General features: G+C 39.8%; 1 protein-coding gene across 9 annotated transcripts in view; it reads right to left on the bottom strand.

The window, feature by feature from the left end:
* Positions 1-12,998: 12,998 nt before the first annotated feature.
* CTBP1 (C-terminal binding protein 1) overlaps positions 12,999-25,268 on the bottom strand; it is a 249,605-nt gene continuing 237,335 nt past the window's right edge. For 8 of the 9 annotated variants that reach the window (XM_069856487.1, XM_069856494.1, XM_069856496.1 and 5 more), the window contains 4 exons: positions 23,461-23,591; positions 21,214-21,341; positions 19,149-19,266; positions 12,999-14,252 (listed from right to left, as the gene is read on the bottom strand). In XM_069856487.1, the coding sequence (XP_069712588.1) occupies positions 14,066-14,252; positions 19,149-19,266; positions 21,214-21,341; positions 23,461-23,591 (564 nt within the window). In that variant the 3' untranslated portion in view covers positions 12,999-14,065. The remainder of the gene's footprint in view (positions 14,253-19,148; positions 19,267-21,213; positions 21,342-23,460; positions 23,592-25,268) is intronic. The other variant, XM_069856488.1, reaches the window with a different exon arrangement.

The following is a 25,268-nucleotide window of genomic DNA, read 5'->3' as shown; positions in this document are numbered from 1 at the left end:
AACGGAGCACTTGGCAGTCAAAAGGGCACCAGAGCCAAGCAGCAGCCCTCCTGCTTTTTGGACTGAGGTGACAAAACACAAAGGGACCATCCAACAAAAGAGAATTAACCACATCTTGCCTTAATCCAGACTTGCTGAGGAAGCTGGAGGTCTGGATGCGTCAAAGGACAGCTTTCCAAAGCAGTGAACTCATGACTTGTGCCTGCCCCTGTGTTTATGCTGTACAAGGTAATCAGTCCAGCATGGCACTGTCAACACCAGCAGCAACTTCCCTGTGAGCGCATGACGGTGCCTGTCATGCAGGAAGCACAACACCCTTTTGCAGGTCAATGCCTAATCTTCTAATGACCACCCTAAGCTTTCTGAGAGTGTAGGATGCGGTCTAACCAACAGGGTGAGCTCAGAGACAGGTCTAACTCTGAAGGTCAGCAGATGCTGGAGGGATTACCAAAACCACCAGTTTCCTTCACCTGCCTGCTGCCAGCCTGGCTTTCCCTGCAGCTGGGGTGTGTGAACAGGGAGCAGCAGACAGGCAGCAAACAAAAAAAAAAAACCAACCTCTCTCCTTCCCTGTATTTCAAGCCTTCTCCATATTTTTCCAGCTACAGCCTGTCCCTGATGCCATGAGAGAAGCAGAGGGGAGCCAAAAAGAAAAACAAAAAAGCTCTTTCTGAAGATATCAGGCCAGTTGTACACTGGGAGGAAAAACCCTTGCTGATTCGAGCCCCCTTCCCATCTGCTCCATGGAGGTGACTGGCCAAGGCAGCAGAGCATGAGATTTGATTATAATTATTGTCTTAACACAGAGCTGAAATTGTTTCAAGCATGTGGATCATCTGGGAATAGGCAAGCATCCAAAATAATCTTTGGACTGCAAACTCTGTGACGAAGAGATGGCATAAACCAACAGACATCCCAAAACCCTTTGGAGTCGACTTCCCTTTGAGCAGGGTTGTCCCTGTCAGTCTGCAATTTCACCTCCAGACAGCTCCTGCTTTCATTCTGGCCTTGGCAGACGCGTTGGTTTTTCAACGAGGAGTAAAACACTTATATCGAGGGACCATAAACCAGCTCAGCACAATTAAATCAAAACCAGTGGCTTCCGGGCTGTGCTTCTCTCCACAGTCAGTTCTGATCTGGTGCCTGCCGTGCAAAACCAGTAACACTGTGGGCTGCAGCAACATCATTAGGACTAAAATCCAGCCATACAGAGATACTTAGATGCCTAAGTAGCAATTAGACGTCTTTGCAGAGTGACACACACTTCTTGGGCCAGAAATAAATTTTCTTACAAAGAAACCAGCTCTATTACTGTATAGATTCCTGAGAACTCCTATATGGCTCTTTGCTTTGAGCAACACCTGTAGCTCAGGTTGTGAGAAGCCAGATGTGTGGGAGCACACCATCTTCTCAAGCCACACCTTTTTCTCTTAAACTCCAGAAATTGGAAGCATTTACTACACCCCTGCATCTCACCAAACAAGCCCAACTTCCTGGAGGCTGTGAAAAGTTTTTAGTAGTCAGCAGCACACAGTAAATTAGAAATAACAGGTTTGTTGGCTGGAATGTATCACGTTGTACACCCCTGGAAATATGTTTCCAGCTATACACGTCACTAGCAGATGAATTTTGTCTACTGGAAGGTTCCTGGTGGTTTAGCAGAACATGGTGAGCATCAGGGGAATTTCACACAGTAACTGGCCAGCGTGCATGAGGCTTAAGAGTTTTGGCTGTTGGAATCAGTGAAGCAGGATTTGGTCTCTCCGCTGAGCTTTGCTAATACCCAGTTAGTGTAAAGGAATCTAAACGGCTTATGCTATTCCAGGTGGGCAAAGCATGGTGTAGGGTAAGAGCTCACAGAAAGCCAATCCAGGAGAATTAGTATTTCTTCTAGCTTTTATATCCTGCCTGATTCCAGCCCCTCTAGGAGTTGTTTCACCACAGCATCTGTACAATGAGCTATGAAATTCCTATTGCACTGACTTGGCTACGGGTACTCCTGCAAAGGAAATTCACTTCAAACACCCTTCACAGTAATTCAAAGTTGAAATGAGCAAGGGTAATCTAGAAGAAGGTTGGAGGGGTTCTGCTCTGCATTTTTAATGGAAGTCCCCCTCAGTGCCTTTATGTTAAAAAGATCGGGTTTGCGACTCTAAGGTAATGCATAGCCCTATTTCCCTCTTCCAGCATGCTCCTCACGAATCACATTTTCTCCCGGTATTTGGAAGAGAAAATGGCAATAAAAAGTGTGAAATGTCTGTGGCTTCACCAAGCACGAACCAGCCTCCTTGCCAGGAAAGGTTCTAGGAAGGGACACTTTGGACAATGGAAGCAGTTGCTACCAATATTCAGTTTTAATAATTTTGTCAAGTGCAACGTGTTTGTGTTAATTTTGCTGCTGTGTCAGACCTGTGAGCCCTGTTGCTGTTGCCCTCCCAGCAATCCCATCCCGTGCTGATTTGCTTCACCTCTGGTTTGTTGCACATCTCTATTACATTGAGCTGCCAGACCATTGATAATAAATGCTGAACATCTTAAAGGTATTTTATATCTGATTAAACACTTTACAAATCTGTTCATGCAAGTATCAGCCCAGTTTTCCTCATTTTGTAGGCATAAGAATGTATTTTTTGCTTAGTTCAATACAACCATTTGTATTTGTCTTTACTGATTCCACTATTGTTTTCCCTTGCTCAGCGAGATGTATATTACAGTCTGTTTAATTGTGTGTTTGATCTTTACTACTTAACCAGATCTATTTATCATTACAATGCATCAGTACATTATAAAGCTTTCAGGAACATTTATCAACATAACAAAGCTTCCACTACAGAAGAGTCCTCCAGGGAAATAAAGCAACAACAACAAATACTTCAATGCAATTCACTTAACAGTACACATATTTATAATTACAAAAATCTTAAAATGTGTTTCTTCCATAAATGACATGTGTTACTTAAAATTGCTTTCTTAATATGATAGTGCCTCCAATTTATGCAGCTGATGGTTTCTTCATATTAAAGAAAGCAAGCCAAGTTAACTCCTTCCTTATATTTTCCCCTTTGCTAATGTGAAGGCAGAACTCAAGTTCGCTGAAGTGCCATTGAAAATTTGGTTACACCTAATAAAATGAGAACATTTAAAAAACACCAGTGTGTGATTAATAATTGCAATGTTACAGATAGCTGCAAGCCATGTGTGAACCAAGTCTACAACAATCAATTAACCATTAATTGTAATGACTGTTAATCATTGATTAACCCTTTGTAAATAAGAAATACATTACCTTACTGTAAACTAGGACCACCAGGTTATGTTCCTTGGCTATTCATGTTTCTCATGTCTGTCAAAGAAAAACACATGTTGTTAATCTGTTGTAATTCCAGCACCATTTTTATATAGTAAACATTTTTGGAAAATATGTCATTACCATATTATCAAGAGTAATTTGCCTCATGGCAAATCATTGCAAATTAAAGGACATCCCAAGAAGTCAGCTTTTATGGCTGAAAACTCTCATGTCACAAGAAAGGCCTGGAGATTTTTTTTTTTCTTATTGTGCAGTAAGTCATACTCAAAATGTCTGCGGGAAGTGCCCAACCTGGGCATCGCGACTGCAGCTCTGCCACAGCATCTGGGAACCAAACCTGGTAGCACGGGGCCTGACCTTAGGAGGCATCCAAGAGGGCACAGTGGGCAGCCTAAACTGAGCTCTGAGCACCCTGTGCTGTTTATTCAGAAACCAGGGCAGTGCTCAGCAGCACTTTTCAGACTTCCAGCCATCCTTCTGCTTGCCTCCAGACAGCAGTAAGAGGAGACTCATCTCCACCAGCTCACCTTCATCGCAACATTAGAATAGCCAGAACTGCTCAAAGCCACAAGAAGTAAAAATTTAATTATGAATACAAATACTAGAATATCAACATTAAGATTCTGAAGATGCTAACTCAAAAGTTGGCAAAATCCAATCTTCCGATATTTTGTGAAATCTCACTCTGGCTGTATGAACATTATGATGCTTAAGTGACAAGCACTGTGCTGTGTTTTCCACAGCATCATTCATAGCCTTCCATTCAGAAAAGCAATGCTCTGTTGGTATAAGAGCGGTCAAGAATCTGTTTTGCATCCACTTTTTCTGCTTAGACCTGACTTATTTCCGTTGCTATTGTGCCTAATTGCAAAGTAGACTTTAAGGTCCAGTCTACCAGACAGAGAGAAAACCTTATTCTGCACATTTTTCTCATCATTCCAGAACCATAGAATAGCTTGGGATAGAAGAGACCTTAAAGATCACCCAGTTCCAACTCCCCTGCCATGGGCAGGGACACGTCCCACTGGATCAGGCTGCCCAAGCCCCATCCAACCTGACCTTGAACATCTCCAGGGATGGGGCAGCCACCGCTTCCCTGGGCAGCCTGCACCAGTGCCTCACCAGCCTCATAGTGAAGAAATTCTTTCTAAATTCAGCCTAAATCTGCCCCTCTCCAGTTTATACACATTGTCCCTAGTCCTGTCACTACAAGTTCTTGTAAAAAGTCCCTCCCCAGCTTTCTTATAGCCCCTTCAGGTACTGGAAGGTCACTATAAGGTGTCCTTGGAGCCTTCTCTTCTCCAGGCTGAACAATCCCAACTCTCTCAGCCTGTCCTCATAGGGAATGGGAGATTGTCACCATATTCTAAAACATGATAATTCAGATCATCATTCTGGGGTGAAACAAGTTCTCTCCTCTTCCAAACAAAACCTTTGCCAAGGGTTAAATATGCCACCAAAGGACCTAGGGGTACAATGGATAAGTTTGATGACCCAGCATCTATGAAGAAGAGGTACCTCTACCCAAATCAGTAATGTGCACAGCTGCAAGTAGTATTGTTAGGTAGCAGGACAGGCTTTGATGCATGAAAACTGTCTTAAAAGAGCCAGCCAAGAGCACTGTTGTCACCATAGATAGGGGACTGAAAAGCTGCCTGTGAGGACCCCTGAATGCTATAAGAAAACAGAAAAACAGACCGTGATGGAACCTGTAACTCCAGAAGGCAAAAGTACATATGCCTCAGAGGACAAAATCTCACAGAGTCTGGATAACAAACAGTGTAATCTATGCCCAGGCTTTAGAAAATGCCTAAGGTGTCGGTGTTTTCCCCTCTGTTTTTTAATGGGCCTTCACACTTGTGCCTGTAGGTCTACCTCTAAATATTCATTTACATGTTTGTATATTTACATATTTATATATTCATTCAAAGTATTTACAGAGCCTTTATCCTGAAGAGGTCCCAGGTCTTTAAACCTTCTGTAATTTAAGAAGGGAAACGTCACCTGAACTGTGATTCACAGGGTAGCCAGGACTGACACATCTTTATTAACAGTCTCAGCAAGTTCTTTAGTATGATATGCTCTTCAGACTTTGTGAAATGGCAAATTCTCCTGCTGAAATACTCTGGGCAGGCTTAAACCCTGAGTGACCAATACATAATTAAGAATGGGAGAATTTACAGACTTTTCAAGTGATGATTCTCAATTTGTAGTATCTAAATATGCCATAAGAGTTTATAAAAAAATAATATTTATAGAGGTGGCATAAAACAGTCTCAGGGGAAGCAGAGTGTGGTGGTTTAGTGGGGGTTTCACTGTGTAGTTCTGATGCACAAAGTGTCTGTTTTGCCACCTGGTGGCTATCACAGAGAGATCATCAGTGGTTTTGTGCCTTTGTCATCCAGTGCCCATCAGCTCCCGGATCTTGGAGGAAAAGAGCAGGAGGAGACAGCAGCAATTAAAACCAATTTAACATATATAACAATCACAAAACAGATTACTTGTAATTCTTTAATTTATCAGAGAAATCAGCAGAAAAGATCAAGTATCACTGCCCGGGTGCTGCAGAGCCAGGATATGGCCCTGGCTTGAAACAAGAGATTCCTAAGAATGGAATCTGAGAAAACAGCGGTTCAGCAACTGACTTCATTCCTGCTGTACAATGCGGAGGTTGGCATGGAACAAACTTAGATCATGTCTCGCTGAAGCCAGAAGTTTGGGTTGGTACCACAGCAGCTGCCACTCGGCACCTCCACAAGCTCAGGCTTTGTCTGATGGGAAAGCACATTAGGACGTTGTGCTCTTCTATTACTTTTCATATATTTAACTTACTGCAAGGGCCAGATCACAACTTCTATTCCCTGACACGTTCCATCAGGTGAAGACTACAGCAGGCAAACTTGCTCTCCCCAGGCGGAGCAGACACTGCATTTCTGAAAGTCCAGGCTCCTGGAATGAACATCCTAAACCAATAATTTTTCAAAAATTAACATATCACAAACAACAAAACATTGCCCTTTACGCCCAGGAATCTACCTCCCCAAAGGGATTTCAGAAGCTGATGGAGCTGAGCCTAAACATCTGCTCACTTCCAACATCTTGAGTTTTAAACCTCACATTAACGGCCATAGGGTGCGAATTATCAGATGTGGATGATGAAAGAGTTTTACAAATACTTCACTGTAGGTTAGAGAAATTTCACCCTCCTATGTCTTCTGAGGATGGATTTTCAGTGGGCTGTAGCTATCTGGGGAGAGAGGGGATCAGAGGCAGTACACAGAGGTACCTCTTCTCCATGGCATTCATTTCTCTGCTGTGCATTTCCTAAGTAATGAATCCAGATTGAAACTAGGAAAATGATTCCTCACCATGAAAAGTTTACACCAGACAAACTCGATCTGCAGATACTGGTCCTGGTTTGTTCCACTGTAACTTTAGGCACTTAATTAGAAAGACTAGATATATGAGGAGCTATTCCTCTTAAACGTTCACTTAGGTTACTGAAGACAAGCAGGAGAGAGAGCCTGGTTGAGTCCGGGTTTAAGAACAGCCACCATCTAAAGGCAATCAACAGCCTTTTCAAAGGAAAACCTACAGGGTCTGCTTAGAGCTGAACTCAGAGCTCTTTCACAAACACATCACAAACTCCTGGGAGCCACTGGCCACTGCACTGACCATTAATTGAAGAGGAAAACTAAAATACTTTGGAACTGACACCACCACCTAGTACTTGCAGCAGCAGGGGGCATAACACATGAACAAAGTTCTCCAGACGGTGAGGTTGGTTCCCAGAGCCTGTGTCACCAGGGAAGACATTCATAGAATCATAGAGTGGTTTGGGCTGGAAGGGACCTTAAAGACCATCTAGTTCCTATCTACCCTACATCTTCCACTGGAGCAGATGCTCAAAGCCTCCTCCAACCTATCCTTGAACACCTCCTGGGATGGGGCATCTGTGACTTCTCTGGCAACCTGTGCCAGTGCCTCACCACCCTCACAGTAAAAAATTTCTTCCTAGTATCTAATCCGAATCTACCCTCTTTCACCTTAGAACTGGAATGCTTCGCATTTTGCTTCAGGATGCATATGAAAATTCAAATGGGATGCTTGCCACAGTCCAAGAGGTGGCAATTTAATATTGCTCTTTCAACAGACTTAAACTTTTTCTGTAAAATGGGACCAATCTCAGCTATCATTTTCATGATGCAAAATCATGCCTTTACCCTTTGAATTTACAGAGGCTGAACACTTCTAAAACTGAGCTTTGATTCACAGTTGAGATTTTTCATCTCTTACCTGTTCTTCTTGCAATACGAGGGCCGTATCCTGTAAACGGCCAGACTGCAGGAGGAAAAGGAAAAGAAAAAAAGAGCTGTTTGGTACAGGAATTCTCGAAAACCTCCAGTTGCAGCAATCCAACTCAAAGGCTTCAGGCTTGGAATGGAACATGTTGGCCTTGGAGCTAATTGCAAATGGCTGTAACTTAAGAGATAAAAATAAATCTATAAATCACAAAGTGATAAGCGTATTTCAGTTACTCTTGGCCTTTAAAAACCATGGGCAAGGAAACAGAAAAAATGACCAAAAACCCATAGAAAAAAGAAGTTGCAAGTCCCTTGACTCCATTTTAATAGAAAAGCTACTGTTGCAATAACAATAAATATATAACTAGAAAACACCATAAGCAGATTCTTTCTGTTGCAGTTTACTAACAGCAAAATACAGCATGGACCTAACTTTACACAAGGGCTTAACCAAAATCCTACTAAACAGCAACAGAGATTTAAATGGGATTTACTGTGATGCTTTTAGGTGTCCTGAAGAGCAAGTTCTGCTGCTTGTTCCGTTCCCAGGGAGGGGAACACACTGTGAAGCCGACAGCTGTGTTGGAGGCAACTGGCTCGAGAATTCAATCCATCGCATCAGGTGGAACGTTTTGAAAATGACTGGGGAGGGCGGTTGGAAACACAAGCCTGAGATGTCAGCTCCTCAGATCTATTTTTAGATGTTTGCTGCCCTTACTCTTCGGGTTTATCCAAGGAGGATCAGCTCCATAAGCTTTTCCCAAACTATACAAGGAGTCTGTTTTCACAGCACAGGTGAAGAAATAGCCCTGCCACATTGGCATGTAGTTGTCTGTCTCTATTACGGCAAATTTCATATGTAAAATGGCTCTGGTGGCATTTTAAGCTAATAATTTTGCTCCTATTTATTACTTTAAGTCTTTGCATCTCAAAACATATTCAAGTATTGAAATGTTGGTTTTCTTTAAACTTTCTTTCTTTATTTCTTGAGCAGATCATCAACGCTTCTAAACAGCAACCACTTACCCTTTTCAGGCAGCACATGAAAGAAGAGAGGTAGATAATTAGTTTAGGACTGGGCAAGTAACAAAAATCTTCAATAGACTGGCATGCTCAGAGAGTGACCTGCATCATCTTGTAACTGTCTCAAATGCTTCTAAACAACCCAAGGATGTATTTTAGTCTAAGGCAGCCTTGACATGGTATCACAACCCCTCCCCTAAAACAATGCTCCTTCAAGAAAACACCCCGTTATGACTTTGAACAGAAATGTAAAGAACAAAAGTGTTGCAACTAGAAGTGAAGAGCCAGATTGTTTCTGTAGTACAGAAAATGTAGGCAGGAAACTCCAGATGAGGAAATGCATAAAAAAAAAAAAGACGAATTGGTCATTCCAAGCCCAAAAGGGGACATAGGATCTCAGATATGAGTTTCAGCCAAGGAGAGCTGAAAAATGACTGGTCTCTATTGAGCTGGAACTCACAGAAGTAGTGATGACCAAAGGACACGTCTAAAAAGAAAAAAAGGAAGAATTTTAGAAGTAACATTCCAGGTCCCCTGAACACTATAAGGAAACAACAAAGAAGGACAGGAGGCAGATGCTGAGGGACAAACAGCCTGATACAAGGTATGAGACCCAGATAAGGACCATTCTGCAGGAGACAGACACACAGTGGTTGCCCGTGGTGGGATGAAGGTGATTATTTGGACTACAAGAGCAGCACCACTGCACTGAGCACTTTCTCAACATGCAGCTTTTGTTACTAATGAGGTTCTATCTAGGCAAATAGACCTCCAAGAAGAAGTTTGATAAAGGTGTTCAAGCACTTTTGACTTTGCAAGAAAGTAGTTTACCAAGGAAACTGGAAAGTCCATGGAAGCAAGAAGACAATAACTGAAAGTCAGAGATCAGAAATCCTGTAATTTCATCTGCAGAAGATAACCCTATTGGGCTATGTCATTCAAAAGGACAAAAACACAGTCACAGAGGAAAGGATGTAAAAGAAACTGGAAAAGAAAACAGATGAATAACAAGGTTTGGTCTTCCTGGAAGATGTGTCACTGACCTCAATGCAAAGGCAAACTGGCTAAAATGTAACATGCTCACTAAATTCAAGTCAGCCTACATGACCTCATGTTCAACACAAAACAATAACTGGAATTCAGACAGGGAAAGCCAAATTAAATAAAGCAGTTTAAAAATTATAGTGATGGTTATCCCCTATTTAAATAAACTGTCAAAGGAAATAGCAAAACCCCCATCGCTTGACACTTTAATATAAACAACCACAAATCTTTCTGAAATATTTAGTTAAGTCAAAACATGGTATCAGGTTTAATCATAGAATCCTTTCACATTTACTGACCTTACTAAGTAGTCAGACAAAATCATCTAATAATACTCTCTGCATGTAAAAGCAATGACTGCGATTTGTTTTTCTTTTTTTTTTTTTCATTTTCAGTTTACAAAAGGTAGAAAGGTTGGAGTGGAGTGAATAAAAGAAACAGTGGCAGTGCTGCCTTCCTCAAGCAGAACAAGTGACATTTCTAAAGCATCCACTGAGGTTCAACACGAGAAGAAAGTCCTTCAGTCTGAGGCAAGGAGTGAGCTGGTAACAGTCAGACTACAGCAGTCACTGTCATTTGGAAAACCAACCTTAATCATAGGAGGTAAAAGGCTGGACTAGAAAATAATAAGGCACTATCTCAAAAAAATAATATACAAAAGGAACAAGCCTTGAGGCTTGTTACAAAGGAAGCTGAAGTGGTTTATCCTGAATAGAAAAGGCCTCTAGTTCTTGGTTTGGTAGCAACCTTGTATGACCTTGGAACAATGTTCTCACATTTTGAGTTGTAAAAATAAAGTTATATATAAAAAACCCAAACCAACCACTAACAAAACCCGAAACACAAAACCAAAACAAAAACCCCAAGCCAAGCTGCAGGGACTTCAGGACTGACTCCCAGACACTCCAACTGGAAACCTTTCCCAGGAGCTCCCTGCTGATAGAGATCTTTTCTTAAACCCCATTTCATGCTTCTCTGCTCAAATACCAGCATTTCTGTAACACTTCTCTTTCCTCCCCAGCATTTACTATTTAAAGTCATTTACCCAACTCAGCTCTTGCTTTAAGCTGGAAAAGCCAAGTTACTCTTATTTTGTCTCACACAATAAGCCCTCCACACCGTCGGTCAGGTTGGCAGTTCACCTTTGCCATGACCTCAGCTCAAGCTCCTCCTTTCAAAACCCACAACCAAAACTCCACATCAATTGTTTCACATCCTGCGTAGCACCTGTTATCCACTCTCATTCTTTCCAAAAATACTGTGCCAAACACATCTTTTCCACGGCTGCCCCACAGCCACAAGCACCATAGGAAAACACTTACAGCTCCTTTTTCTCACGTTTTTGTTTTGACTTGCAATTACCTGATTTTACACGTGCAAAACTCTCTGCTTCTAACAGCCCACACTGTGCAGGCTCAAGTAGCAATTCCTACAATCTTTGAAACAGCAGCACTTTCAGCCTGGTTGGCCTCTTTACTCAGCCAAGATCCTCAATGCAAATACCACCACCAAAAAAAAAAAAAGCCTGCTTAAGGCCAGTACTTCGATTACCTCTACTTTCATCTTCCAATATTGCGCCTCGTGTCACCTCTGGTGCTCTTCTACCATTGTCTTCCCCAATTTACTATATCCCACTACCTGCATCTTCTTCTGTTTGAACTTCGTTTAGCAAATCCTTTATCAGATGAAGGAAATCTAACCACATTTCCACTACCCAATAAAAGCAGTCGTAAAAGACAAGACGCTGGTCTGGCAGAATAGCCTTTGTTTATTACAGAATACTTTTTCCAATTAGTCACTCATCCCAAACCTTTTCTATTATTATTTTTTTACATTCTTTACTTCAGCTTTTCAGATGACAACCCATCAGCAACCACCAGCCTTGTCACTGCTGGGGTGGCTTTTTATTCTTGTTCCAACAAAAGCAGGACACTGGATTACTCTCCATCAGTCAGATTTCAAGCAGTAGCATAAAAATATTGAACACGTCACCACCACCACAGTGTGGCAACACCCTATTTCATCTATCAGTGCAGTATTTCAGGCTCAAATCCTGAAAAACTGTGCCCAAGCTCAAAAACATGGAGCTGAAGGACAGCAAGCTTCAGAACTGAGCCCAAGACATGCCCATAATAAATACTGGTGCCTCCAACATCAGTTCATCAGTATCTTGGCTCACTGGAAACAAAGCTGACTGACATAAGCCATGTCCAAACTGATGCAAGAGAAGAGGAGGAAAAAAACCCACCCTCCTGGTTTTCCTCAGGCTATTTTATTGCAAACGAGACTGTCAGCGATTCTGTGCAGTCAGGTGTTAAATGCTTATTTCACATATGTTAAAGAAGCATCTTCAGCCCGACAAAGCAACATCTTAACACATGAATTACCAATGAAATACGAAATTCCACTTCAACTGAAGGGGACCACATGGTTTTTCACAGGTGTTTTGGCCACAAAGCTGTTAGCGTCTTTACTGGGTTAACTTGCAGCTTTAAGGCTCCTTTCTGTTATGTTCCATGGAGGGAAAAGATGACACTTTGGGCTCTAAATGTTCAATACCAAAACATTCTACTCTCCCATGGAGACAAAATTTCACCTTATGGTAGTGCTCCTTGGGTACAGACATACAAGTTTCAGCCTTTCTTGATTTGCAGCCTCCTAAAACTTTACTAACAAAAAAGGAGGCCACTCTGTAGAGCTGCAGGAATGGGGGACAGAAGTTTTTCACAGGTGCCATAAAAAAAAAAAAAAAAAATCACTCACTAACCTTAAGTTCACAGCTACTCATTCAGATTAATAGTGAACAAATAGACAAGAGATGCTGAGGAGGTTTACGGTTTACGTCCAGGTTCACTTTTGCCCATCCTGGATTTCCTTCTTGCAGCAGCTACACTTTAGCCTTTCCTTTTTTAAATTCCGTAGGGATGAAGGACATCTTATCCAGGAGCACAGGAAAAGCCAAAGGAGCTTCTAGCTGAAACCCAACCTGCCTTAGCAACACTTCTGCCTCGGTACGAAGAAACAAACTCCTTCAATACAGCAAATACAATTATTTCCTGCTGCATGCCTCCAGCATCACAAAAGCAAATAAAACAATGGACACTTCTCATGTTGGACTTCGGCAAAAGATGTTTATTATTATCGTTGTGTTGCTGTTGTACCTCCTCTGCTCTGCCCACAGTGGTGGCATAAATGCTGTTACCATATTGTAGCTGATGATGCTGGTGTACAAATCAAAATCCATCTTAATTTCAAACTCCGTTAGAAAGACAGGAAAAAAGGTCAACATTTACAAAATGTAAAGGGAAAAAATGGTATGGAAAGAAATTTTTTTTTTTATTTTTCAAGCTTCCAAGACAGTATTACAAACAACAGAGAGCAAAGTAAAGCTAGAAATGAAATACTTGACAGCATCTGTTTAAAAATTACAGCTAAGAAACCTAATAAAAGTTGAATAAACAGTTACTAGAAATAAAAATTTTTACACATATGATATTTGTCTGGGACTTTTATTTCTTTAAAATAATTCATACAAATGGTTACAGTCACAAACATGATTTTAACCAAAAATATTGCTAGCCTACCACATTACCAGGAAGGAATCAATGTAGGCAATGAAATGCTGCTACTTTTCAGTAGTCTAGTGCCTTTTTCGCATACCACCAATAATATATACTTTAACTGGTGACAAAAAGCACAATGCTCGTTTATACAAAACCTTTTAGTTTTTCCTCAAAATCTCTTTGCAAGGTTGTCTTCCTTTTGAAATAAGGGAATTCATGCCAAAATTAGGAGAAACTGTTTTTCTTTTGTTTACTAAATTATTCTAAAAAATAAGACAAGCAGGTAGAAAAAACAATGCACTGTGTGGCGTAGAAAGAAAAATGGGAAAAATTCATTGTCCTGAGAAGTTTGCGAACTGCCTCATTTTTGGGCATGTTTTAAAATATAAAAGAAAGGATTTTTAATCTCAAAATTGGTTTGTTGAATGCCTCCCTTATGTTTTTCCTTGTTGACAGCTAAGCAAACAAACCCTTTTTCGTGTTCTAAAAACTGTACACAGACAAGTACATTCATGATATAATTAACTACTAACTTCTCTTGCTTAACAAAGAACCCATAGGACACAGAAACAGTGAATCAGTCCACTGGACAGGGACAAACTACAATTTATACGGAGGAAAAAAATGCTTCCAAATCTTCTTTTTGTCTCCCACCTTTTCCTTTTACACTGTATATTGGACCAGTTTCTAAAACAATAATCGTCTCCTCCTGTAAGTTCATGATTTTGCTTTTAATCAAAATCCAGGGTTTTGTTTTGTTTGTTTGTTCTCCGCACACTGAAGTTGCAATCTCTGATGTTGGGGAATGCTGTTTTCATAGGCTACAATTGGTCGCTTGGGTGGTCTCTATCAGCTTCTGGTTTGACAGTTTGGCCGGGAGAAGGAGCATGAGGCGGGTGGGCTACAGCAGGGAGGCCGTGTGATAAAGACATAGGGTTGGGGACTATTCCTTCTACTGCTGCAGGTATGCCGGTTGAAGCCACGCTTACAACACCTGGGGGATACCTGCTGGGAGAAGACAATAAGAACATACTTTAAAACCAAGATATGACTGACAGGAAAGCCCACCTAGCCCACTTCAAAGGCTACAGAGATGCTTCTTCTGTTCCCTGATTAGTAAGAAAGACAGTTTGTTAAGCTCCAGATAAGATGCCATGTGTATAGATGCCATAGATGCTGATAAATAATAAAAAAACCCCCTATGTTTTACTTAAATAAGAAAAAGGTTTGCTAGATTGTTTCTTCAATCTCAAATTTAATAGCATGAGTGACAACACAGCAACAGAAATAACCTGGAAGTATTACTCCTCTCAAAGTACACCTCAAGAAGTAATCCAGGCTAGGTCTGTGCAAAACCCATCTGTCCTCTGTGACTTTTCCTCAAGTTGACCTTTGGGGATTTTTTTTCCTCTTTCATTCTCATGTAGAAAATTTTAAATTGTGTTGCTGTGGTTTGAAAAAGTATTTCTTTGATCTTGCAGTCATAGCTTTCTGATAGCCCCCAAAAGAGCAACTCAGATCCACAAATGATGACATTCAATCCTATTGCACCTGAGTAAGTTTTTCAGCAGCAAACTTGCCACTGTACTTGCTCGAAAGAGAACAAGCAGTAGTTACACAGAGGACAAGTGCTTTAGGCAGAATGCAAGACAGATGCAAACACAAGAACTATGGATGGTTTCAAAGACTTCTGACTCCATCTGGATGAACATCAAGGCCTACGCATTTTCTGAATTCAACCAAAAAAAAGCTCTGATTCAGCCTGGGTTTAAGATGGCTCTGATATTATCAGGCTAAAAAAAAAATATCTTGTGAATCTACTGTTTCGATGCTGAAGTTCTGATGTAATTGATGAACACAGTGCTATACACAAACAGCTACACATGAACACTTCTAACAAAAATATTTTCTTTTTACCCATTTGCAAGTTACATCACGCTGACCACTTAACACTGGCTCCTTGCCTCCCCTCCTCATCATAAAGCTCCTTCTCTCTCTTGCCATATTCTCTGCTCACGCCATGCATTATCCATTTTAAGGCCTAAACACACAAACCTACCACTCACTGTGGCATTTGCCACCCCAGTATTCACTTAGAACTAGAGGGGAGAAAAGGCACTTGTAGTCTTGTCAAGCTTTTTCAAATATCACATTATAACGAAAAGAAAATCAACAACAGAAGAGTCCAACACTGAACGCATCAGGGAATTTCACCCCATTTCAGCAGCATCCTTTCTGAAGTAACACATTTGTTCTGTGCATTCTAAGTTCAGTCAAACTGACAGAAAATTAGTGCAGAACTCCTGCGTAAGTCAGAAGATAAAAAAAAAGCTGGATGAAAGCACATTTACTTGTTCTTTTTTCTTCCTCCACATAAGCATCATGGAAACTGCTTTTTGCAAACACTGTGCCAGAGGGGCTCAGCACGGCTATCTGACACAGCACAGGAACGAGGAAAACACTATACACTAGTCTGGTCATCCTGGGAAAAATTCCTACAGACTATAACACTGATTGCATTCTGGGATGGATAATAAGCATGTAAAAGATCACACCACCTGCAGGGCAGAGAACTTTGATCCCAACTGTACATATACTTACAGGGCTTCCCACGCCAATTACTTCTCCAAAGAAGTTCCTTAGAATTAATTTGCAGTCGCTAATGGAATTAGTTGTTTCAGTACCTCAATTTGAATCTTATTAATCATGTTTGCTTCAAATTCTATGAAATCTGTTAGACTGAGTATTGTTCTACTTACTCAGATTTCATTTTGAAACAGCACACCTGTTTTTCTAGGTGCTTTGCAAAAAATCACAACATGACATGATAAAAACTTTCATATGAAAAAGTCCAACACAGCAACTGCTTCCAACACAGAACCTCTACTTTCTAACAACATATACTGTGAGCATCAACAGACCTGAACTGGGAGAAATCAAGGAGAATGCAAATTCTACAACTGTTTCCCCTTCAGGAAGAAAAGTCGGAGCCTCCCTTTGTGAAAATGGATGGTGCTGGATTGGAAGCATTAACAGTTACATTTTGAGCACACTAAGCAGTTCAAACTACACATTTGTAATCCTGCTTTACCTCCAGATGTTCTTTCTGTATATAAAAATATTCCCCTTGGACACTGAGTTACAATAATTGGGACTCTACCTGCCAGCACCTCTCCTCAGACACGGGCTTCCTATGGACTTTTAGTAACATCCAAAAACCCTACAACTGTTTTTCTTGTCCTGAAGCTACACAGCAGCAGTAGCCAAAATACAGATAACATACATTCAAGAAACTAAGTCTGCCCCAAAATACCTTAAAAATTTAAGTACATGCTGTTATCTTATGTTACGGTCTGAAAATAACCAGTGAAATAAAATACCTCAATATGAAATCACTCCTAAGTTGCCAACATCTAACTACTTTCATCCACATACTTCTTAAGTACCTGGACATTCTCACCTTCTACCTGCTAGAATGCAGTAAGATATGTCAAGATGTCTAAAAACTGCACAATCACTGTTTACTGCCTGCTGAATTTCACTTTGCTTATAACCTACACGCTCTATGATACATGAAATGGCAAGGGGTTATTTAACAGGCACATCAGTAACAAATGTACAGTCATAACACAAAAGCAGGGTATACTATGGTGATGCACCAAGACCATCACAAAAAGTTCCTTCTCAGAAATATCATTAATCTTAAGTCATGGGATACATTCAGTTTCCTTGACCTTTTGTGCTGACAGGGTGTCTTGCATTTCACACAGTAAATGGTTTTGTTTTCCACAGAATATGATGATATTGAGAGATCTAGATTATATTCTGCTGATGAATGCTCAAATGTTCTCTGCTTGTGATAATATCTGATAATTCAAGAGTTCTATCCTACCTCAAAATTACAAGTAAACGATATACCTAGAATAAAACAGCCTCATCGGTTTTAGTTCACCAGAAGAGCTATTCGCACTTTTTAACATATAAATTATTATCCCAGGTCTTATCTTCTAATGCAATTACCCAGCTATGATGCAGTTATTAGCACATCTGAAACATCATACTGTCTGTGAAAGACTCAAAAACTCAGCCAGCTGAATGTAATCTTGGATTGCAAAGAGAGGACAGAAAAAATTCTTTTCAACAATCAATTCAAATTCTGTACTTAATCCAGGTAGGAATTAAGCATCAGCAAACACTGCTACTGAAACCAATTTCTTCATAAAGCCTGAGCTTCGAGTTCCGCATATTTTATACTGCATTAAATAACTGCCTTCACCCACACTCAAACACTATTCTAGCACTCCTCCAAAAACCAGCTTTTAATATTTATTGAATTACACTTAATGTCTCCCTCAAAATTCCCAAAATGTTTTATTTTGCATTTGAAAGTAACTGTGAAGTCAGAATTTATTTACGATGTATTTTCCTTATTGGAAAGACAGACTGAAACAATGTCTAAAAAAGGCATTCAGCTCTGTGCTTATCCTGCTAAAATTAAATACATATGGTCTTTACCTTGTAAATCACTAACTCCCAAAACATCCCTAAGTTAAAATCCATTTCTAGCTGTGAAGCCTGCTTCTGCTGGACTTGTGACTCCTGAAATGAAACCAACCAACTGCATTACATTTGGGCACACAACCCCCTTCCTAACTGCCACGATGAGGTTGTTATTATTATCCCCCATTCAGTACTACCTCAGTTGCCCTCAGCTCTGAACTTTTCTTTTAAGCAAATACACACACTCTCCTTCAGGTACTTTGGGCTAAGGGTACTTCTTTCAGAAATACACATCTTGACATGATGTGAGATATACACATGTGTATCGAATTTCTGATGAGACTTTCAGAAGTCATTGGTACACAAGAGCTTTGCTTCATTTCTCAGCAGTGCACAGCTGGGTTCTTATATGGGAAAACACAAAAAACCAAACCAAACCTATACCTAATAGAAGAATGGGATAGCCCTCCTAAAGAATTGTGAAGATAAGAAAGATGTATGAAGAAAGACAGTGGAAAGATTAGGACAAAGAGATATAAAAAAATAATGAAAGGACTGCACTGTCCCTTCCCTCAGGGCACTGACGGAAGCAGCTGTTGCAGCTTTCTCAGCCACTTTCATCCTATTTATGAGTAAATACCATATTGAAAGATAAAAAACTGCAGATGTTTTTCATAAATAAGAATTGTGTGAAGCTGGCTACTAGGAAACATCCGCTGCTAGAACAGCTGCTATGGATAAAAGGACAGAGAAAGTCTCTGAAGCAAATAAAGTAGCTAATGAACATACATATTAGATGTAAAAAAACCTGTCCCTTTCTATTAATAATTAGGAGCCGCTTTCATAGTTGATTGAGAATACATAGATCAAGTTCCTCAAATGTTTTTGCTTAAAAATTAAATGCATAATTTCGAAAAAACTCTTTTAAGAATAATTTCACGATCACCACAGGCTACTCCACTGTATTCACCACTAGTTATTTGTTCTCTAATGAGCCTGTAGGCCACAAAAACACATAACAATAGTTTATTACTCAAAGTCTCTCTGTACCTTACTGCTTAATCATTATCTTCAGCAAAAGGAACAAAGTTCCACTGCACTTACTGGAGATGACCAGATTGTATATATACAATATACAAAAATACACAAAAAATTGCATATTGTTCAGATATTAACTAACAACCACACACAAAAGATAAGAAAGTGAAAAGTACTTACACGCTGTATGACTGACTTCAATGAGCGAAACAAGTTCCTGCTCCTGTATGCAACAGTTACGAAAACAACGTAGCTCGGGCCTAATCCAAAACCTCTTCGCTTCTTAATAGTATGGCCTTTTATTTATTCTGGAATTCCTGCCTCTGAATTAAGAAAGTATTTCTTTTATACCTGCAGCATGCTTACCTGTATGCAGCACCATTAAGCTCTGGATGAACAACTGCAGGATCCATGCTGGCCCAATGCGTAGCTGCAGTCAAATGATCTTTGTTAACACAGTTTTTCAGGCTGTCTGGAATACGACCTAGGAGGAAGAAAGGGAGAGAGATAGAGGAAATTAAAAAAAAAAAAACCAAAAAACAAACCAAAACATTCTATGACTTATGCTTCCAATGTATCTACGTTAATAAGTTATAACTATTTACTAACTTTTTTGATGTTCAAAATATATTCAAAGATTTAATCTTTCCTTAATATTTTTATACTTGTACAGCAGAACATCACTGATGGTTTTTGGAACAGCAGAACAATTTAATGTCTCTATTGTCAGATGGTAGTCAGCCTGCGCTCCTTCACCACACACCTTTTTCCAATTAGTTTCTCTCTCTACACCCTTTCTCCTCTGTGCTCCCCTATGACTTTCAAACATCCAGCTTTATCACACACTTCCTGTATCTTTCCTGTATTTGTTTCACTGCAATTCAATGTTATTCTCACCTCCCTAATATTGGTCTCAGCTTGATCTTACTGCAAACCACGTGCACACACTGAAGTGCCACCAGCTTTAATACAAATCAATTATTTAAATCACTGATAACAATCACACACTTCAAGAAAAATGTAAGTCTGTCTTCCTAAGCACAGTGTTTAACATAAAACTGGCTCCATCTAGCTGACTCTTATTTGGTTTTCAGATCTCAGCCTATACTAATGCTTCTTTGCACATCAATAGTAGTCATCGTATGCTGGTTTGTGCAATCACTCCCAGAACTACTTGGGAGCAGGTAACAGTTATACAACAACTTAATGAATGTACTATTAGAGTTCTTCTAGAGTATAATTCTACCAAAGGGATGGTCAGACTCTTTAGGTTTCCTCTAAGAAACAGTCCTGCAATACGCAGTTCAGATCAGGAGTTCAAGAGGTGCCTTTAATCATCATCCAGAGGAGAATCTTCTTTCTGCACAGGCCGTAAGTGAAACCAAACTGCCCAGTGTCTCCAGGAAAGGCTACTGCTAGTGCCTTTTGTACGGCAGAGCAATGTGTTGGCACTCAGCTACTCTCAAGGTGACACAGATGGCCCTTCATGTCTGCAGAGCATTCAGTCTATATTGCCAAGGGGGAAACAGCGAAGTCCAACTAAAGACAGAACATTAGCGTTTAATGAATCATTTTCCAGTACGAAAATCCTTCCTTTTATTTTAGGCTACAAGGGATTCAAATCAATGCCAAATGGCTCACTCTTCTCATTTTATTTATTAGCAGTGCATATTCAAAACATAACTGTTCTCTCTTATGTGAACAGTTTACAATTGCATGGTAGTTATACAACAGAGACTTTGCCCTTTAAAATGTCAGGCTTCTTTAGCAATACTTTAAAGAGAGGAACATATAAAATACCTTCCCGAAAAAACACTGAATACTTTGTTTTGACACAGAGAGCGTGCTGTTGAGATGTTATCATTACTAGGAACAACATCAAGCTCTAGATGCTTTATTTCTCTGTACATTATAGCCTTAAAGACACTGGAATTCCAGACTGTTCTCTCAGACAGACTTGGATGAACCTTGGAAAATACAAAGAATTTGAAGAGAACTGAATAAAGGCAACAGAACTCCTCCTGACATAAGGGGGCATCTAGGAAAACCTATGGAAGGTACCTGCAGTATCTGAATGACTGCATTTTGATATCATTTTGATACTGAATGATTTGCAGTCAAATCCACTACAGAGGTAATATTTGCAAATAACAAAAAAGGTGGATTTTTCAAGTATAGATATATGTCTGTAACATGGAAAAAGTACTTGTTTTGCAGTGCCTCCTTTTCTCTTTCTAACTGCAACGAACCTCCGAAATGATCTGTTCCAGTTCCAACAACACACTTAGGTGTTTGCTAGTTTATGCTGCAAATTTACAAGTTCCAAACAAAACCTAAGGTTGGTTCTTTTCAGTATCTTTCAAAACTGAAGAATGGAAAAGCTGGTTAAAAAGAAATGGGCAGTGAAGGAGCAAATAAGCTGAGTTGGTACCTGTGATCGCCCTTCGGATCTCTCGTGCTGCTTCCTCCCGCATCTCAATTGAGGCTTGTTCACTATACCAGGCTGCGTGTGGTGTACAGATCAGGTTTGGTGCATCCTTCAGGGGGCCCTGACTAAAGCTAAATGAAGATTTAAAACAAGATCAAATGACAAAAAAACATTGCCGGGGAGGGAAAAAAAGGGAATAGAGATGAGTGTACACACACAGATTAATTTCTACAACAGAAAAGAAAAGCCTTTCTACTCCTCATTGGGCTTGTTTTTAATTCTCAGTTAACTTAATTCACAATTCACAGTATAAATAAGCAACAATCACCTTGCATAGACTTGAAAGGATAGAACCTATGTATAGTAGCAAAATTAGCTTCTGTCCAATGCACGTATTGGTAACTACAGCCACTGCTACTCCAGTTCTAGTGCAGAAATGCATAAAGCAAGACTCAAATCAATTCAGGATGCCATTCCTTTTGTCCATTTCATCACAGCTTTACTACATCAGCCAAAGCAGCTCTATTCTCTCTAGAGTCACAATGGGACATTTAGTCATTTAAGGAAAAAGATCTTACAATTATTTCCAAATAAGAAATATGTCCATCAGCAGCCTCAACTACTTCTGTGATAGTTCTGTTATATTTGACTATTTTTTCTTTCCAGTTCCTTTACAGAAACTCCACAGAAAGAAGGATATTGACTTTAGGGACTGATTTTCAGGGAAAGCAATGAATCTGTGTAAAAGTGTCATCACAGACACAGAATAAAGGCATTGAGAATAATGGCAAGTTGCTCCTCCTACTTATTTCCAGTTTTAATAATCTTACAGACAACTGTAACAACAGGAGAACAAATATTTTAAGACGAAAGAAAGCTTTCAGATTTTGGCATAATTAGCAGAGTGATAGATTTCATCTGTAGATCAATAAACATCAGAATATCTGGCATGCCGCAATCAGACAGACACACAGCACTGAAGCCAAAGGAAACTGTGGCTGTAATTCTGCAACTGAATCTCTGCAGTTGGCATCTCCATGCAGCAAATGGTGCTTCCTGTAGGTGCAATGGTCTGCTTGTGCAGATCCGAGAACTGAACTGGGAAGAACGTATGAGCTGTTGAGCCCTTGAGTCGTTAAGACTCTGGATTTGCACAAAACTACTGCATTGTTATGACTACATTTAGAACTAAACGAATGCAGGATATGCGTAAGTAAGATTAAATATCTGTGACGTGGCATTGTGTCTTGATAGATATAAAAAATCTACCAAAAATGATACTACCCTTATTTCTTTAAAGTTTCTATTTCCCCTCCAAGGTGAAACAAGAGACTGTCCTCTTTCCAGTCCTTAGAACCGGCTGTTTAGTTCCAAATGTGTTCCTCTTCAAAAACTTATGTGGATTGTTCTAGTTGAAATTAATACTTCTCCCTGCCCAGACTGAACAACTGAAAAAGCCTTGTCGCATACAAGCACTCATCTACAGCAGTCTGCTCTCATAACTTTAACTCAGAAGTCAGGCTGAAGACTCAAGGACATATCAACTAGGCTCATTTCTGATTAGGAGTGCTGAGACTGCAATAACAATGCCACTTTGGGGAGTGGTACATTCCTGCCTGAAAGACTGGACTTGTCAGTGTCATTCAAAAAACTGAGGCTTGTGCTACCAGCTCTGCTTAGGACAGCAGAGTTACTACTCCCCTAGTAAAGGGTAAAACAGAACAAAACCTGTGCTCTGACCACCATCCTTAAATTATCTTTGCACTTATGGCTTTCTGCAGAGGCAATCTGGAATGTCTTTTCCTCCAGAAGAGCGTCATAGAGTAATTATTTCTCACACCAGATCTCAATTCTTTGTCTTCTGAAAGAGTGTTCAGACATGAACATTAGCTGCCTCCAGGGTTGCATCAATGACAAAGAAGTGCTCCCCTCAAAGCCATGGCACAAAGACATGTCCAGGATTTGAAACCAAGTCCCTGTTATTTCTGCTAAGTAAACCCATTGTGTTGGGGTTTATTTTTATGGAATTAAATCTTGGATGTCACTTTTTTCACTTTGGACCACATACAAAAGCTCCATCTACATTTGCATTAGTCCAGTGCTGCACAGATTCATGTTGCTTTACTAAGGAATATTTAGCTACCATATGGAGGGAAAACTCAATTTACTTGTTGCTGTTGATTGTATCATGCACTAAGAATTCAAAATAAGAAAGTGAACAAAATAAAAAGAAAAGAAAAGGAAAAGCACCTGAATGGTTCTGACTCATGTACATCTAAGGCTGCCCCTCGTATCCTTCCTTCCTTCAGGGCCTGTGCAAGTGCTTTTTCGTCTACTAACCCACCTCGAGCTGTGTTGACCAGGAAAGCCCCTTGTCTCATCTAGGGAAAGTTAAAAACAAGAATGATGAAATAAAAATAAATGAAATAAAATCGTTGTGGCATTATTTTTTACTCAAAAAAAGCATCCATTACGACAAAGGCTATTCAGCTGGTTTAACCTGTAACAGTTGTCTTCCCTTTTCACTAGGAAGTATCACAAAATGTGATGCTTCTAACATGAAATGCTATTTCACAGCACTTAACAACCTTTTGTTTCTTGTAATCAGTGTCTTTTAATAAAGCGTTGTTTCAAACATTGTGCAGTAACATGATCAAAAGATACAACTGTGCATATGAAAGTGACAGATCATTTCATGCCTTTTTCTTTCACTGTGAAATTGCATGAAACAGAAACTACAGCACATTCTTAAACAAATTCATATTTTGTCATTTTCAAGTTTCACACAAATAAAAGCCTACATGAATTTTTCAGAAAAATAAATGCTTTTAGATTTTCAAACACTTTTCCCTTTAGATGCCAAAACATAGATCTATGTTGTCTTTATTTTTGTTACTTCAAGCTTCCTCCACCTCGTGAGACTTTTTAAATAAAGGTCTAAAGAATTCATATATTATTAAATTAAAAGGCATGAAAATGAATTTGGTTGAGAACGCCGTGTGCCCAGGAGAGAAGCTGTGCTGTGCATTGTGCAGATTAGCATTGTAGACGACACTGTGTGGGGAGAACTACAAGAATTTACACCATAATATATCCACAAATGAAAACAAAGTGGCAGTTTAAATAAGAGCAATGGTACAGAAAAAAAAAATTACTACATCCTGCTTCCAACCACCCTAATACTCCATCTTTTACCAGATGTCACAAACACAGCCTTTGATTTCAGAAGCATTTCTGTGCATGAAGGTAAACATGGTGAAGACGAATGACAAAAATCTCATTTTGTACTGACTGCACCTCTCACCGTAAGAGCAAAAAAACTCCAACATTTTGACAAAGTCAACTGCTTGAAACCTATACATCAAACTGAAGCTTACATAAATGGATCCTTACTCTGAAAGACTGATCTAACATGCCAAATTCATGAACAACAACGAGGTTTGGATTAAAGTCAGCTATGAGAATTTTTTTTATATGAGATCATAGGAAATATTAAAACAATTAACATGCATATGCTTGCAGTAAGGTTGTAAGATAAAAACTCAATTGTACTTTTCTGGCCAGCTCACTGGATTTAGTGTGGCCCTGCCTCTCTCCACTTGCAGACTCTTGGGCTTACACGAGAACCATTATTTAGCCTGTATAGCAAAACCAAAGACTGCTTCCAGAGGCAGAACTAAGGGATAGTTGCTTTAGATTTATATAATAATGTTGGGAATTAGAACAATGAAGAAATGGTGGCATGATCTTATATTGGTCTAGTAAACCACAAGACGATCCTGATGGGAACCACTTTATCTCCACTATTTGTCAGCTGCAAGAACTAGATCAAAACTAGCCCAGGAGGACTCAACCAAGTGGCAATCACACTTTCTGTGTAGACGTGCCATACAGGCTCGTCAAAGGTCATATACCCATACTATTTCTGTGCTTCTGCAAATCGATAAACTTGAGCTTTAGGCACAGGCTAGTGTATTTATACATCCATTCAAGGACTTGGAAACTTATTTCAAAGTGAACCCTGATAAAATCTTCTGTCCAACCTTAATAACCTTGCT

The sequence above is a fragment of the Phaenicophaeus curvirostris genome, chromosome 4 (assembly GCF_032191515.1).
Source record: "Phaenicophaeus curvirostris isolate KB17595 chromosome 4, BPBGC_Pcur_1.0, whole genome shotgun sequence".
Classification (NCBI taxonomy): domain Eukaryota; kingdom Metazoa; phylum Chordata; class Aves; order Cuculiformes; family Cuculidae; genus Phaenicophaeus; species Phaenicophaeus curvirostris.
This window is presented reverse-complemented; position numbering and strand designations above follow the sequence as displayed.